At 42.7% G+C, this 17679-nt stretch overlaps 1 protein-coding gene across 1 annotated transcript in view; it reads left to right on the top strand.

Moving 5' to 3' along the window:
* The first annotated feature begins 1286 nt into the window (after positions 1-1286).
* Bdnf (brain derived neurotrophic factor) overlaps positions 1287-17679 on the top strand; it is a 33872-nt gene continuing 17479 nt past the window's right edge. The window contains 1 exon segment of the mRNA XM_021661625.2: positions 1287-1653. Coding sequence (XP_021517300.1) covers positions 1342-1653 — 312 coding nt within the window. The 5' untranslated portion in view covers positions 1287-1341.

Here is a 17679-nt window from a genome sequence, read left to right as displayed (position 1 = left end):
AGGACTGGAAGTGAAAACGTCTACAAGGCATGCAATGCTCTGGAACGGAATTCTTCTAATAAAAGATGTATCATTTTAAATGCGCGGAATTCTGATTCTGGTAATTCGTGCACTAGAGTGTCTATTTCGAGGCAGAGGAGGTATCATATGACAGCTCACGTCAAGGCAGCGTGGAGCCCTCTCGTGGACTCCCACCCACTTTCCCATTCACCGAGCAGAGGACTGCTCGCGCCACCGCTCCCCCCACCCCCCCAGCGAGCTAGCATGAAATCTCCCAGCCTCTGCCTAGATCAAATGGAGCTTCTCGCTGAAGGCGTGCGAGTATTACCTCCGCCATGCAATTTCCACTATCAATAATTTAACTTCTTTGCTGCAGAACAGGAGTACATACCGGCCACCAAAGACTCGTCCCCCTCCCCCCTTTTAACCGAAGAGAAGGGGAAATATATAGTAAGAGTCTAGGACCTTGGGGACCGGTCTTCCCCAGAGCAGCTGCCTTGATGTTTACTTTGACAAGTAGTGACTGAAAAAGGTGGGTTTCTTTTCTTTCTCTTTCCTTTTTTGATTTATTATTTATTTTTTTTTCTGTTTGGTCTGCTGGGAAGCATATGGCTTCAGTGAGGTCTGTTATTGCCTAGGCTTCCCGGCTAGAAACAGTAACTTGGTGTAATGCTATCCGGGGTTATTCATTAATAAAAAATAATGTTATTATCTTGATTGAATTCTATTAGGCAAACTCCGGAGAGGTCAGGGCGCGAACTCTGGTTAAAGCCGGTGTGTTTAAGGTAGCAGAGTAAATCTTAACCCCACACACTCACACGTACACTCTGTGCAGTTTCATTGTGTACTCATTTTGCCTAGCTCTGGTGCGGGGAGGTGCGGGAAGGTGTGTCTGGGGTGGGGGAAATGCACGCCTTCTCCCACAGAACTTGGGTGCTGGGATGGGAAAGATGGGGAGAGTTTGCAAAGCAGGGGAGAAAGGTTTGGGAGCGTGGGTTTCACAGGCGCTTCCTCCTGCTCTAGGGCACATTGCGGGGAGCAGGGTTCCTGGGAACTGGGATTCGACCACCCCTCCTAGCCCAGGGGGCACCCTGCGGAGGCCGCGGAGGGCAGGCTCGGGGCTTTGGGGTTAAGCGACGAGCTCCGGGGAAATGGAAAGAGGCCGGCGCAGGGCGATCAGAGGCTCCCGGAGGGCTCCCGAGGGTTGAGCCCCCCCCGAGGAAAAGGCGCGGCGTCCCCTTTAAGCAGCCGCCCCGACTGGGTGTCGGTGGCGCGGCGGAGCAGGGAGGGGATAGGGGCGGCGCTGTCTGACCAATCGAAGCTCAACCGAAGAGCTAAATAATGTCTGACCCCAGCTCCTGGCGCTGGCTGAGCTCAGGGTGCCCGCTGCTGCGCCGGGGCGCACCCGCTAGCTGGCTGTCGCACGGTCCCCACCGCTCCCGGGACTCCCGGGCCCGGAGAAAGAGGCCGCCCGGGGCGACGCGCCACCTCCTCCTGGAGAGGCTTTGGTGAGACTGGGTCACTCCCGGAGTCACCGCTGCTGCGGGGAGGACCGGAAAGCGCACGGGGCCGGGAGCAGGGCGCAGGGGACAGGAGCGTGACAACGATGTGACTCCGCTGCCGGGGATCCGAGAGCTTTGTGTGGACCCCGAGGTAGGCGACTGCGGGGCGTGTGGGGCTCTGCGCGGGAGCCGGAGGCGCGTGCGCCCGGGAAAGTTGGCTAAGGGGACCGAGAAGTTGTAGGACCGCAGAACTCCGGCTTCACCTTGGTCCCGGGACAGCGGAGGGGCGGGGTTGCTCCCGAGGAGCGTTCTCCTAGGAGCCCGGGACATCCGGAGAGAGAGAGAGAGAAAGGAGAGAGAGGGACCCCGGGAATCCCTTCAGTGCGAAAGAAAAGGCCAAGGGGAGAGGACGACTTGCGCCATGGGAGCTAAGCCTGCGTCCTGGGGATCCCCGAAGTCCTCCCGCAGACGAGGAAGGGTGGTGAGAGAGACAGGGCGACAGCTGTCGGGGGCTCGGGAAGGAGGGCAGCCGAGTCAGGGTTGGGATGGGATCTCTGGCCACGCGGGTTTGGACCTGGGTGGTGTGCGGTCAGGGAGTGTGGGTCTGTGCGTCCTCTGCCCTCATCTCCTTCCGTGGGTATCACAACAGGCTGTACACTGTCACCTGCTCTCTAGGGAGTTATACTAAAGCTTACTTACGGGTCCAAGGCCAGTGGAACTGGGAAAACTTGGGACCATTCTTGCCGCGGGAGCCTGAAAGGGTGTGCGGAACTCCGGGACAGCCTGCATCCGACCCTCTGCCCATTCTGCACGCCTACCTCCCTTTGGGCATCCTCCCGCGGAAGTAAAAGTTTTAATTTTCATCGGGGAGTAGGTTGGGTGTCTGTGGAGAGTAATGAGGACGGTTTTGGCTTTTTTTGGGGGGTGGAGGTGGGGGGATGCTGAAACAGGAAGAGGAATGGATGAGAGATCTAAGCCTGGAAAAAAAAAAAATAGCTGAGGATGGGGATTTTGTGTTTGATGACAAGGGAGAAGGGAAAATTGCTGCCCGGGGGTCTCCCCGGGAGCTGCTTGGAGGGAGGTGAGCCACAGGCTGCGGGGGTAAACTGGTGTTTTACTGAAAACAGTTCGTGGGTTGGGGGTGGAGCCTGGGCTAGGAAACCGGGTATAGGGACTGGGGGTGGAGGTGGGGGGAGGGGCACAGGAGGTGGAGAGGGAGGATTCAGAGGAGGGAGAGGAGGGGCAGGAGAGCTGAGCTAGGAAGGTAGAGGGTGCCCTCTGCCGGCCACACTGCCAAAAGCAGCTCCTGGGGGCGGTCGAATGGGGGTGGGGAAGGGCTTAGGGGCCGTTGGGCTGATGGTCAGTGGGGTGTGAGGGAAAACTTGTTGAACGGTCTTTCCGATCAGCTGTCTGAGATGTGTTGCTCGGGGTGGGAATTTTGACTTGGTACGCTTCTTTCGTCGAGTTACCGGGATGCTTTGATGAGCCACCTTGGACGATGTGATGGATCTTAGGTCAATATCTTCAGGGTCCTCCCGGTGTCCAGCAACACTAGTCTCCTCGATGTCAGCAGCAACCAATCAACATTTTTTTTCTCTCACTCTCACTCTCTCTCACACAAGAATGGAGGATGTTCTTGGCTAGAGCCACGTTTCTGCCAGTTTATTACGGCTTTTAAAAGTTACCTTTCTAGAGAAAGCGACGTGGAATGATCATTGTTATCTAATTGCATACGAAAGGTTAAATGAGTCCCCTTTCCCAACAATTGGATCAACTTACTGAAAATATACCCCTCTTTTAATTCTTCTCCAAAATCGATTTCTCAAATACATTAGTTATAAGGTCAAAAGCCATCTTGATCCTATGATTGATTTTTGTTTTTGTTTTCTTTTTGCTTTACTTATCTATCTATCTATCTATTTATTATTTATTTACGGGTTTGATTCCGCTAAGCATCCCAGCCCCTCTAAATTTGCGACAGGCGACACTCTTTTCAGGTCGGAGGTGTCTGAGGTTAGAACAAGAGCGCCTCAAGCTGTAACAGACTTAATCCGGTGAACAGGGGGCTGAAATAACACTAAGGAACTTTAAACATAATTACTGCAGTTCCCTGATTTTGCTTAAGGTCTGGAGTTTTTGTTTTGTATTTTTCAAATTTCCTTCTGGAGGTAAGAAAAGGGAAAGAGACACTTGTTGAAATGTAATCTTTACTGGAATTTGAAATATGGTAGTTACCATTATTCGAATTCCAGAATAATAAAGTTGTTTTCTGTTTTTCTTCTATGTTATTTTGTAAAGTGGGATGCATACTGGGAAATATTAATAGTAAATTCTATGACACAGAAAGTGTGCTGTGTAAAGAACTATTTTAAGTCATTAACATTTTCCTGTTTATGAATGATTTAGGAAGAAAGAAATAATTTCTAGATAAACAAGACTGTTGAACATGACGTACACATCTTGAAGCATTAGACCATTGCAGACACACTTAGACATAACATTTTTCAAAACAGAGTAACAGTAATTTTTCACATACTTTTAGAGTCTCTCACAGCCGGTTCAGAGCTAAATTGGTAATTAGAAAGCATGTTTATTTTATGGTGCTATTTAAGGTCATTCAAAAGGATTGGAAGCCTTTATGTATCTAGAAATTAAAGCATTTAGGAAATCTGTTTTAGGACGTCCTGAAAGTATGCAACTTTTAATTGCAAATAAGAGAAACCTAGAAAGTGACCCTTTGCCTAGAGTGCTGCCATCCCCACTTCAGAATACTTTCATGCTATGTAAATTGGTTGCCTGAGTCTCCTGAAGGTCCCAAGAGAGAAAAGGAGCTGAGCTATTTCTAGCTCATTTTGACTTGCAGGAAAGGACAAATCATATTAAATGTAAATGCAAATTTCTAATATCCTAGCACAAAGCCTTGGATATTTTTTTTAAGGTGCACCATTAAAATGTAAGCTGTTCCCTGCTTCCTGTAATGTTTTAAGAGTCCAATTTTTTAATAGTCAAAATGCAAATGATTGGTAATATCATTTCTTCCAAATATAAATAGCTCTGGATTGTAGTATGGCACTCCAAGCAGATTGAGCTCACCCACCTGATAGTATAGCATCAAGCTTGTTTTTGTTTTTATTTTTATTTTCTACATTCATCTTTGAAGCCTTTAGTAAAATCCATCCTCCACCCCTCCCCCACAGAACTCTACATTCCTATACTCTGTAAAATGTAGCACGGCCGGCATATTTGGGTCCCACTGACATTACCTTCTAATCATCAAGAGAATAAGACGTATTCATGGACAGAAAGTTCACACACAAGAAGTTCATTAAGAACATAAGACGTAGGAATTTAGTCCTAGAGTAGAGCGAAGAGCAGTTGTGGATTTCCTGAATGAAAACAGAACACAGAGGTGGAAGGACAGCTGGCCCTCTGACTGTCTTGTATGAAAGGCACTCCTGCTGTAGCAGTTATAATCTACTGATTTCATTCTAATGGCCAAAACATAATTTCCAGCCTTTGTTTGCCTCCTTGTGGGGATGGTTTCAGTTTGTGTGCAGGGGCTCTTTTAGTCCCATGAAAGTGAATATATCTCTTTAATAAGGTAATTGCTCACTTGTCTCAACTTGTTTTCAAACAATTGTTATGGAGCACTCCGTTTCCACTAATTGCAAAATTGCTGCTTAATTGAAGGACTCTCAGCTGCCTAGTGCAGCCTTTCAGCCACTGGCAGGCTCTGTGATATCAAGCTGTGAATTGCATTTTAAAGAGGAATCAGAAGAGAGTTTTGCAGAATTCCAAGTTGAAAATGCTGGCTGTTGTTCAATGGAGGCAGAAGCCATTTGAAGGATAATCACATTAAGTTGCATTATGATAAATTTTCTTTATTAGGGTGGATAACATGCACAGATGGGCATTAGAAGTGAAGGAGAAGACATACTGCTTACACTCTGCCTCCATTTATTCTGTCTAGTATGGAGTAACGCTAAGCAATAAATGATGTTGACAAATGAAATCCATCTGTCACTAGCATTGGGGGATTAACCCTTGAAAATATTAGTAAGGCTTTAGCACTTTTAAACTTAGGGATGTATGCCGTTAAAGTTCCTCCAACTTCCTCTTAGGACGTGAGATTATTGAATCCTAAATGATTTTATACATTCATAGAATCACTGGGCTTCCATCACTCCATCACAAGGATACTGAGAGCTTCAGAAAGTTGTGGACCCAATTATTGAATGTATGGAGTCATTGTTGACAGATGAAAAATAATGAAACTCAGTAGTTGCATTAGCATTTGAAAATTGAGGGAAGGGAATGTTATCATATATACGTACATACACACACACAGAGAGAGAGAGAGAGAGAGAGAGAGAGAGAGAGAGAGAGAGAGAGAATTACAAGCAGTATGACAACTTTCATTTATGTAAGTAGTCAAGTGCAAATACAAACTTTGAGGCACACTCTTGGTGAGGCGAAGCTGACCAAATACAGTGGATGGCTGTGAAGTTGCTCATTGCCCTGAGGTTTCATTTATAGATGGCCTGAAGTCTAAGGATGGTTGCATTAGGTGAGTGAGGGGTCAGGGGACAGAATGGGAGAGTGGCTAAGGGAGGTAACATAAATTTACAAGCTTCAGTGGCAGGCATAATAAAGTAAAAGTTTATTTCCAAAGTTCCCAGAGAGTAACGAATGTTATATAGTTTTCCCCAAAGGTTCACTTGAAAGAACTTTTCATTGGTTGTCATGATCGTAATGTCCTGATTTTGAAAGCTTACAGAACCTTGGAGCTTTTAAATATGCTTTCATCTTGGTTGCTTTGGTCTGACTGGGATTTTATGATGACCCTTCTGTGTTTTTTGATATGCCTCTGCATTTTTGGAAGGAGGAGAGCAGACAAAGGAGGTTATCTTAATTTCAATATAACCAGGAAATAAAAAAATACATGCTTTTTTTTAAATCTCTGTACTTCAGATTGATTTTTAAGCCCAAAACAGCAGTCTGTTTTCTAATTTCAACTAGTCTATATGAAATTTAATAAGTATGTGATAGAACATCAGAAAAAAGTTTCAAATTAATTTAAGCAATCCATCAAACACTGAATCCTACTAAAGAATTTCCCCAGCCTTACCAGTAAGTCAGCTTATTGCCACACAAACCACTTTCCTGAATAACTTTCCACGTCACCCTCTGCAGGCTTGGGGAGTGTGTGTGAAGGGGTGAGGCATCAGGGAGGAAGGGGGAGCATTTATCACTGCAGGTGGATTTTAAAGTAAGCAGCTCCACAACTCAACTTACATACCAAGTCCTTTAAGAATTTTAACATGCTAGTCAATGTAAAATTGGGTACCAGGAATCAATGTCTGCTCTGTGTGTGTGTGTGTGTGTGTATGTGTGTGTGTGTGTGTGTACCTAAGTTATTTATTGTTTTCAAAAATACAAAGGTTTTGATTTCACTCTGCAGCCACAGGCACTTCATTCCACTTTCTGGGATATAATAACATTAAATAAATGAAGTAGAAAGGTCTTAAGGAATGTCTTTCATCTCTGGTCTAACTTTAACTCTAATGATTTGAGAAGATTTAAGAATAAAATAAACAGTAACAAGTAGGGTGGGATTTTTAAACACCACTTCACCCATTGCACACCCCTCCCCTACAAAAGAGGAAAATATAAAAAGTAGAAAGAAATGATAAAGATGATCTCAACCTAGGAATAAATAGCGCCAAAAAGTGATGAGAACAGGAACCAGTGTCGACTTAAACTTCTCCCCAGTGACAAAACTTGATGTTTAGTTAGTGTACCTCTCATCATCCCACATCAGCACCCAGAACGGTGTTAGGTAGTTAATTAGTTAGTTGGTTAACTAGTTAGTCCTAGTTAGAGGCACATTGGATAGAGCTATTAAAGGAACAGATTTAGCTGTCTGAGATTCTGTATTGTTAATACAGAAGTCGATGAACGAATTTAATGGTTTTAGAAAAAAAAAATGTTTGTTTTGCTGGCAAAAAGTTAGAAACTGGAGGAAATGTTTAATAATATTTCTTTTTCCCGGCACCTATTATAAAAGTCGTTTAGTTAACTTAGTTCTAAGACATTCACTCATGAAATTATGTTCAGTAACATTGACACTTTAAAGTTGATTGAGATGGGAGCTGCAAACTTACTGGTGGAATTTTTTAATGCCTTCAAGTTTTAGGGTGACAGCAGAGGTGCTGTCCCTGTGTGTTTCAGGGACCAAATATAGTATGTAGAAATGTGTGCCAGTGTCTGGTAAGAAAGAACAAACAGCATTACAAGCACCGAAAGTAACTCTACTCTTAAGTGCTTGGTGTCATCCATAGGAGCAATCAGAAAACATTCTTTTTTTTTTTTTAATCTCTATATTTGTTTTACAAGCAGTAGCATTTTAGCATAATGACAAGTACTGAATACGTTTCCACGTTTTCCCAAACAGTCATTTTTATTTGGGAAAAAGAAAAAAGAAAGGACACTTGCACATGCCTCAATTCTGACCCTCACCCACTCTTCCAGAGAGAGAGAAGGATGTATGAAAAGTAAAAGGGAATCTCATTCAGTAGTTTCTGCCACTTGGCATTGAGTCTAATCAGTCTTGGATTTGGAGCTTCTGTCTCAGCAATTACATTTTCTGTGGACTCCTCTGCCTTTGAAACCTGAAACTAGGCCCAAATTGAAACAAGTTTCTCTATGTTTTCACATGTGCACTTATTTCTTGGATGCATTTTTAAACACACGCTACTTTCTCTTACATTACGTAGAATCTAAAGGTCGAGAAATCTACGGTTACGATGCTGGAAAGAGATGCTTGGCAGAGTCCCAGGCCACATTCCTAGACCAAAGGCTCCAAGGTGTTCTCTCTTATGCAACGTTGGGAAAGTACACCCAGCACGAAGTGTTGGCTGATGATCTGTCTGAAGGCACAGACGATGTGCTTATCACATCAAAACATAAAGCCAACAGGCACTGCAGACATTCTGCTGCTAGAGAGAAGTTGGATTATATATATTTATTTAATGTAAAATACTCTGGCTAACTTGCGTGTTGTATGTTCATGTGAAATATATGTTTATGTGCATGGATGCATGTGCACATGTTTGTATATAGAGACCAGAGGAAAACTTTGGGTGTTATTCCTTAGGGATGTCGTCTGCCTTGTTATCCGAGATAGGTGTCACCTTGATCTGAGGACATAGAGCACACTACCCTTGCTGGCCAGTGAACTCCAGTTCTCCCTCCAACCTAACTGCCCCAGTGCTGGGATTAAACATAGATAGATACCAGTTTACTTTTCGTGTGGGACCTGAAGACAGAATTTTGACCCTTGTGATTTTGAGACAAGGGCTTTACAACTGAGCTATCACTCCAGCCCTGATTGATTGTTTTTTTTTTTTTTTTAACTCAACAGGACAGAATAAGGAGATAGGGGTATGAACTTGGAGAATGACTTATCAACAGATCTCAGGAAGGGGAGACTAGGGTGTTTTGAATAATTGCATAATTCAGTATAAGCTTGGGGTATAACCAGGAGCTGTTTATAGAGCTACTGCAATTTTGGGCCAAGCTATTTAGATGCATAAGGCACAAATAAAGAGACCAATAATTTGTTTGCCTAATTTTGAACTCAGGAGGTGATTTTGCTCAAATATCTGTGATATTAATATGTATGTTGTGCTCCTGGGCCTTGCCTTTGTAATCATATAAGTAAAGCATAATTGGCAGCACCGACTCAGAAATATTTCATTTCCCATCATGCACGTAGGCAAACTTTCACAAGAATTTCCAAAAGTAAAAGAAAGAAGGAAGAAACAGGGAGGCACCCATATAGTTAATAAATGGAAAATGGCCTGGCCTTCCATGTGATATCAGACCTATTGTCTAGTTTCTGTTGGTTACTTCTTAACCTGCTCTTTGAAACAAAATCCGAAAGACAAACGTGTCTATTAGTCTTTTAAGTTCATACTGTAAAACCTAGAAAGCACTATACTGTACCATACAGAAAATTTTCCCTAATAAAATCATACATAGAGACCTAATAACTCCAAGCAGCTCCGGTCTAGATGGAGAACAGGCAAGCAGCACGCTGTCTCTGGCCCTCAATCTCAACTTCTAGAGATTGACCTTCTGCTCCATAAAACCTCCTTGGAAAGCAAATTGGTCTCCGTCAGAAGTCAGTATACAGAGAGGTCCATAGCAGGGTATTCATGGGGCCCTGCTTGCCTCTCCTCTCTGTCGTGTCATTTCCCCAGCATGTTTCTGGGTCAGTTTCTTGTGTTGACAGTTGTGTCTGCCTCTCCGTTCAGACTTTGCAGAAAACAGTAGCCTGAAAGGTAGATTTCCTTTAAAAACATGGAAAGCTTCCCAACTGGAGAACTCTGGAAACTGTTTATAATGGAAGAGAAGCACCAAGAAGACATTTATTCATCATTAAAATGCACCATAATTAGCATTAATATTTATTTCAAAATGTTCTCCTTGCATTTACCGATTTTTTTTTTGTCCTTCCTAAAGATTAAAGTCTTGTCTTGTGCTTTGCTTGCTAAGTAAATGTTTCCACAGGGTCTCACATACAGCCTATGATTTCCTTATAGTACAGTGGTACTGATTATTCAAGACCCTCTGGTTTTTCTTCACAGTCACTATCTTAGAAAACCCAGGAGAAGAACCTCCTTGTCTCTGGCCAAGCAGTAAGAAGACTTGCCTTAGTTCAGTGCTCCGGGCAGGTATTGGCATCAGGACCAAAGTTCAGCTGGTCTTGACTGGTTTATTGTCAACACAATTCTAACATGGTTTACGTACCTTAGCTCACAAGAATATTGGCTATGATGCAGTGATTTCTTCAAACTCTGGCCCATGACATTCAAGTAAGAAACCATACATTGCATTAATATGAGGCTCTGGAGCCAGTGCCTGCTAATCATTATCATCCTGGTCTAGTATCTGTCATGTTCCCCTATTATATTCAGACCAGCACCCTTCTCATTTAGGGAAGAAAGTAGTGATGGGGAGGGAAAAGATTTATTTTAAGGACTTTTTTATTCCAAGGGATTTTTATTGATTAACTTTGTTATGTGACAATCATATATACTGATATATTTATCTATGTATTTTGACTACTTTCTTTCCCACATGCTTTCTTTTTTTTCTACTGTTTTCCCCATCCCTATTCTCCCTCTCTGCCCCTCCCACACCTCCTCACTGTTACTCCAGTGGTCACACAGATGGCCCTGGTTAAACTCAGTGGGTCACAAAGCAAACCAAAAACCATAAATCTAGGAAGGAACAGGTATTCTAAGGGAGATTTGGTTGCATTTTACCTTAGCTTTGGGTAAACAAAAGAAGAAAAAGGAAAATGGATATAGAATTTGCAGCATATATTTCATGAAGCTGGGGGTCAGGATAAGCAAACTATTGAACTTCCATGTAAAATGAAACATAAGGAGCACTGATTCCCAAACCTGGTAGCCATCAGAAATGCTGTTCAAACTTTTAAGAATATAATGCGAGGTCCTAGAATCCAAGCCCAAGCCCAGAAATGTGCTGTAACTTAGCAGTTTACATGATTGTCTCAACCATAGAGAAACATTTGCAATCTCCTGAATAGAAGCCACATAAACAGAATAGTCTGTGATTTCCAGGGACTTATCATTTCCTTCACTGCCCAAACACCAAGATTAGAACACGGCTACAAGAGATTTGCAACTTTCCGAATAATCAGATATAAATATTGTTCTGACTTGGAAGGACTTTTCTATCAGAAACGTCCAAAGAAGACAAACAAAAACAAAACAAAACAAAAACCAAAGTCTATATTCCTGACCCCAATAGTGGAATTGGTCCAGCATCTACTGAAGCTGTGCCTCAACCTCATGACATAGAAATGGGGGTTAGATGTGTTAATATGTGTAAAGTTTAGACCAGCACTTTTCGTTATCACTGTGCTCTATTCTTACCACTTCCCAATTCCAAAAGAAGACATTTTAATACATTATCATCAAAACAGCAAAATGCCTCACTGGCACAGTTCACGCCTGAATGAGCTTTATTTTATGGCAAAAGTGACAAGATCAGAAATGTGTTCTGCTACAATTCTCTGAGTCTAATTTGTGTATTTATTACTTCCTCAGCATACAATTATACCACTTCTTCAAGGCGCAGCAGGCATTCTGTTTCCACTAAAAAGACTCCTGTCTATGATAAACTTGCCCTGTCTGAGTTGTTTTCTGCATCTCAGAGCAGTGATTAATGGTATAACTATTAAATCATTGTGTATCGTGTCTGTTTCAGATTAGATGTTAGGCGCTTTGGAGGCGGTGCCTAGTCTGAAAACATGATTTAGAGCATCTTAGGGCAGCCCATTTTCTTCATATCACAAAAATATTTCTGAAATAGAACTTGCATGAGGTAGCCCAATACTAGTACCTTTCCTGGATGTAGTGATTAAATTTGGTTCCAACTTGCCTCTTACTTGCTCGTTGATCTTGAGAAGGTTGTGTAAGTTCTGAGGTCTACAAGTATGTTTAGGAAAATAATTTCCCCATCCTAGGTTGCTCAAGAGGGCTCTCTCTAAGCAAGCGCTGCCTACCATACCATCCTGACATACCATCGTCCGCATCACTTTAATATGACTGGTGGGCCACACTAAAATCTACCTTCTAAGTTGGGTCACGTGTGCAGGTCCTTCATTTCACTAATGGGAGGTCCACAAGTACATTGTATGAGTTAGTCACTTTAGACGTAGCTGGAAGCAGAATTAGACCCTGCTGGAACACAGGGGCCCTCACTAATCAAAGTAGAATGGAGGGCTCTACCCCCTTTTACTGGGTTCCAAGTAGCTGCTTTCCCGTCCCAGCATCTGGATGTTGGTCTGAAGTTAGAGCACTGCCAGTGAACCCCGGGTTACAGCACCAACATGTGGTTATTTCCAGCCTCTTGGAATGTTTCACTCCCGGAAGGTGAAGAAAACAATGCTTAGATTTCCGTGATTAGTTTAACATTGTGGGACAGCTTTGACCGTCGGTTTAATGGTAAATCTGCTTTCCAGATGACTGCGCATATGGAGATGAGAAGGGTTTTTTTTTTTTTTTTTTTGGAAGAGAGGTGCTTTTTTAAAAGGATGGTTTTTCATTCAGTCTCTAATTTGGGGTAAATGGTCCTCTGGGGAACATTTTCAGAAATGTTTGAAGTTTCCATCTGATTTTGGAAGTAAGTCAGAAGCCACCTGTGTGTAGCAGGCACTTAGTTCAACAACTATACTGTTCACAGAGTAAGGGCCATCCTACTGGGTGTATCTTATGTTTATATTCAAGCCTGTCCTTAGAGTTCCTTTTTTAGCTGCCTCCCCAGTTCCCCTTCTAGACTTTACAGAATTCAAAACCCTGAAGATAACCACATATGGACTCTCTTAAGCACAAGTCTTCCTCTTGAAGTATCTCTATGTCAGCTTGTTCTTGTTTTCTGTTTGTGTTTATATTCTTTTTTCAGGAAGCTTACTTTCTTATTCACTATTTCATTGCCTTAGATACTTTGAGAAACAGGTTGTAATCCCCTCCTCTGTTTGCTCATTGTGACCTCTCAGTCTTCTGCTGCATGTCATACAGTTGTTTCTAGAGTTGCCTTTCATAGGTCACGAATCCCTTGCCCATATACCAGTTATTTTTCAAAGGTATACAGAATTCAGAAGGGTTAATACTCTTAATCTCAGTATAAAGCAGAGTTGAGACACGGGACCTTAAATTCATCTACCTATAGTTTGTTCAATTTGCTGGTTAAAAAAAATAGTCAAATAGCTATTTAATAGGGTTAATTTTATATGAAATGCAAGAAGAAAGATCAGACTTAATGTCTTCAGTTTCGTTTCAGCCCTGACCTTCTACTAATTTCTTCCAGGGAAATGTACCAAAAGATGAAATAAAAAACTCAGACCATAGCAGTGGGGATATTGGTCTAAAAAAATGAAACCCCCAGATTAAATGTTTTCTTTAAAAAAAACTTTTTATTTGGCGAGTTAATTAGTTACTTAATTAATGTTCTGTGTAGCTTAGGCTGGACTTGAACTCACTTTGTACTCAGAGTGGCCTTGAATTCTTGTTCCTGCCTCTACCTCCCAAGAACAAAAATTACCATCGTGTACCATCTTGGCCTGGGGTTAATTTTAAAATGTATGCTTAATTTATTTACATAATTCAAATATCAAAATAGTTTACAATGTTAAAAAGCAGTCCATTCCGAGAAGTCTGCCTCCCCTTGCATCTACCTACCCAGTACACAACACCTGTAAATGATATTATTGTACAATTATTTCTTTTAAAACCATTATTGTCTGCTTTTTCGAAATATAGGCAAATGTGACTGTGATTATTCCCCCCCCCATTTTTCTAAAGGAAGAGGGGCACACTGTTGTGCCTTTGATTTTAGTCACTTAGAGCTATATTTCAGAGACCTTTCTATCCAGCTTACAGGGAACAGAGCGTGTTCTTCCTGGCTGTCTGAATTCGACTTTGAGGAGTTTCTGTGGTCCTATTTTCCCATAGTGGAAAACTGGGCTTGTTCCATTATACACCTTGTTGTAATTAGTGACCACATATGTAACATAGATGAGCACACATGCATGTGTGTGTATGCGTACTTGTACCAGCTCATTTGTCTGCGCGTTTGTTCCTAGCAGTGGAGCTGCTACAGTTTTGATAGTTACTCCTTATGACGTCCTAACTCAGGCAGCTAGAACTTCTTCTCCCACTAACGGTGTGTGAGAACACCCATCTCTGCAGAGAGTGTGGAGAACACTCATCTCTCCTCCTGTATGCTGTGGTGAGATGAGAAATAGAGAGACACTTGCACGAGAGCGCTCAGTCTGTTGTCTTGTCCTTGATTTTTGGTGGGACTATGACACGGTGGAGATAATATCTCACTGTGGGCATGGGCCTTTGCCAACTCGAGTGACACACATGGAATGGGCCCATGTTACCACTTGCAGAATTCCCAGTAATGGAAATTTAGGCATACATTCATCATTTACCTAACTAGCAAGGTAGTTCTGAACAGCTCAAGTGTTTATTGGAACAGAAAAGAAAAAATTTTCCACCATGAATGCTCTGTATGCCAGAATTTCAATGCTCCCTTTTCTGTTACCAACCTCATTTCCAGGACTGACTTCAAGATACACACCTCAAGGCACAGGCAAGTCTTGCTTAGAGCATTCATACCCAAGGGATGGTCTTTTGAGGAATGATTCTATGCTTCCCCCAAGGTTCATAATTAAATAATTAGTATCTTATATGATACATTAAAATTCCAGAGCACAATATAAACACTGAGCCATGGTGCCCTGTCAGAACACTCAGTCCTCAGTGTTGCCAGGCAGCCTGCATTATGCAAATAGGGAATCATATGAAAGCAGCATGATTTATGACCTAGATAACATCTCCACACTGTGAATGACATGTATTCTAGGTCATCCTCCCATAGCTCTTACAGTCCTCGTTGGATCGATCCTTGGTCTCATTTTCCTTTAAGGATGGTGTGCCTTATTTAGCAAAACACGCTCTGTCAGTCCCACTGCCTTAGGAGAATGTGGCAAATGGAGCGTGGTTATCCAGTCCAAATATGCGCTCGCGTATTTATCTGCTTACTTGTTTGTATGCGTACGAGACAGGGCCTCACTGGAGCCCTGACTGGCCTGGACTCACTATGTAACCCAGACTAGCTCTGAACTTGTGGCAGTCTTTCTGCTTCTGCCTCCTCGCTGCTTGGATTGCAGGTGAGCCAGCATGCCGGGCCAAACAAGATTTTCTAAAATAGGGCTACGGCAAAGGAGAAAATAACTCTGTTCCCCTCCACTGAACAGTTGAACTTGGAGAGTTGCGCTCATGATGGTCTGCGCAAGAGACCATCCCTGGAGGTGTCAGTGAACTTCCAAATGGTGCCTGATGCACAGTGACAGTGACACACTTGATATTGTTGCATGACGCTTGCGAAGGCTTTCTCAACAGGCATTTCCAGTTTTCTTCTCAGGCTCCTTGAAGCTTCTTCTCTCAAAGTCTCCTCTCTCTCAAGGGCTGATAATGGTTGGAAGCAAGATGTTCTATTTGTGACGTAACTCAACAAACACATTTAGGATGTCAGCCCGCGCCCCCATCCCCAACCCTGAGCCCCGAGAGGGCTGCTTGTTCTAGGCTAGACCATCTCTCCTGCCACCTGGGTAGTTTTCACGACTTCTTGAGAACACATTTGAGATGGTCTTAGCGTAATTTTCTCTTTGTGCACATCTGATTCCCCGAGCTACAATCTCAAAAAGTAAGGCAAAGGTCACAAATAAGGTGGTGTGTAGTATTAGACATCCAGATAGGGGAAGTATTAAGTTAGGGTGTTACAAACATGTTATGTTACAGGTGTGTTTTTAACAGGCACTTCACACTTGGGTCTTGACTGAAATCAGTCATGCTCCAGCAGAGTTAGCATGTGGTAAGAGCAATGGTGGTCTGTAACATACAAGGTTCTGTTCCAATGTCCACAGAGTTCCCAGGGGAAAAATGTCTGACACCTCTAATGAAATACCTTCAAGACAACTCTGGCCTGTCACATATCTACGTATGATTGGTAACTCAAGGGAACAACCCATGTTAGGGACAGGGTAGTAACAAAGAAACTTCAGGGTTATATTCAGACTCCACGGAATTAGACTTTAAGCATACCATGTATCAAAAACTCTCATATGGGATTAACTGCTGAAGTAAATTACAAATGTGGAATGCAGAGACTACAGAATGTCTTCCCTATGCAGACTTTCAAAATCAAAGACACCATATTCACATCTGAATCTACACAGAAGAGACAAACTCCATCTCCATTATGTTGGGCATAGGGAAATTGGATGGCTCTTCCTGTGTCTTAGATACCACAGTAGTAAACTGTGGTTGATTTTACTATATGGCTCCTTACAGTTAATGAGAGTTAACTGTCTAGTGGTCATTTTTAATACAAAAAGCAGCTTAGTAATCCTTAGTAGGTCTACGGCTTCCCAGAGCATCTTCTAAAGTCCATCTTCTACCCACATGACTGCTACCAACAATGTTTTTTTAATAGGCAGTAGGTAGAAATAGAGTCTCTTTCCCACTGCTTAGATGAAATATATTGATGTGAGTTTTCACATCACCTCTACAAACTTGCGTTTGGTGAAGAGAGGGAAGGATCGAGCTCTCACTGCCTTGCTACTCATGGCACTACAGGTTTTAATATCTCCACACCAGTGCTTAAATGGTGGTGGCATTTCCTGACCAGACATATATTTCATTTGTTATCTGAGACGTTACTGTTTTCCTTATATTTTTCAGCAGTTCAAGACACAGTCAGTGTCTTAAATATGTCCACATGGCTTGTTACGCACAGAAACTTCCTTACAGTAACACTTAGAAGAGTTAAGAGCTGGAGTAAGGCAGTGGGCAGGGAAACATATTTTATTTTTCCTCCCACATTAAGCTTCAAGTAATGAGCGCTTTCCTGTGCAATGCAGTAGGCAATTAAAAGAAATTATAGAGTTGGATACAAGCATAACCCGAAGGACAACTGGATGTGTGGAACCACCAGTTTTCTCCACGTGCACACGCTAATCCTCCTTAATACTCAGAGCGTTGAGGTTCTACAGAATGGGTTGCATGTCCATACATGTTCCGGCATCTACCCACACATTTTCTGTGTGGTATGACTGTGCATCCCAGGAGAAAGGCTGTGGTGTGTGCCTCTGCGCCTCAGTGGAGTAGAACAAACTGACTGCTGAAAATGTCGTAAAGGTGAGCAACAGAGAGCTAGTAACCTTCTCTTGCTAATTTCATCTTTTCCCCAGGATATAGTGATGGTAATTTGAAAAGGAATGTTGTTCTTCTCTTGCCAGGGCCCGCATATCTTCCCAGTTTCTTCCTCCACATACTTTTTTTTTTAAATCTCACATTTGAAAGTTTGGCATTCTATGTCTTCAGGAGATAGGTCTAACCGTAAGTGGTCCCCTGTTTAGATAAAACGTAGCCATCCTTTTGAAATGATGATGTTCAAGCCTACATGTTTGGTCCTAAGATGGGTTTAATGGTATACAAATATTCTTTCTATATTGGAAATTGTGCTGGTGGCCACAGGAATCTATTGGGCCGTGGAAAATTTCAGAAGCATC

Source organism: Meriones unguiculatus, chromosome 18, assembly GCF_030254825.1.
Source record: "Meriones unguiculatus strain TT.TT164.6M chromosome 18, Bangor_MerUng_6.1, whole genome shotgun sequence".
Classification (NCBI taxonomy): Eukaryota; Metazoa; Chordata; class Mammalia; order Rodentia; family Muridae; genus Meriones; species Meriones unguiculatus.
The sequence above is the reverse complement of the archived record's forward strand: the minus strand, read 5'-3'. Positions and strand labels throughout refer to the sequence as shown.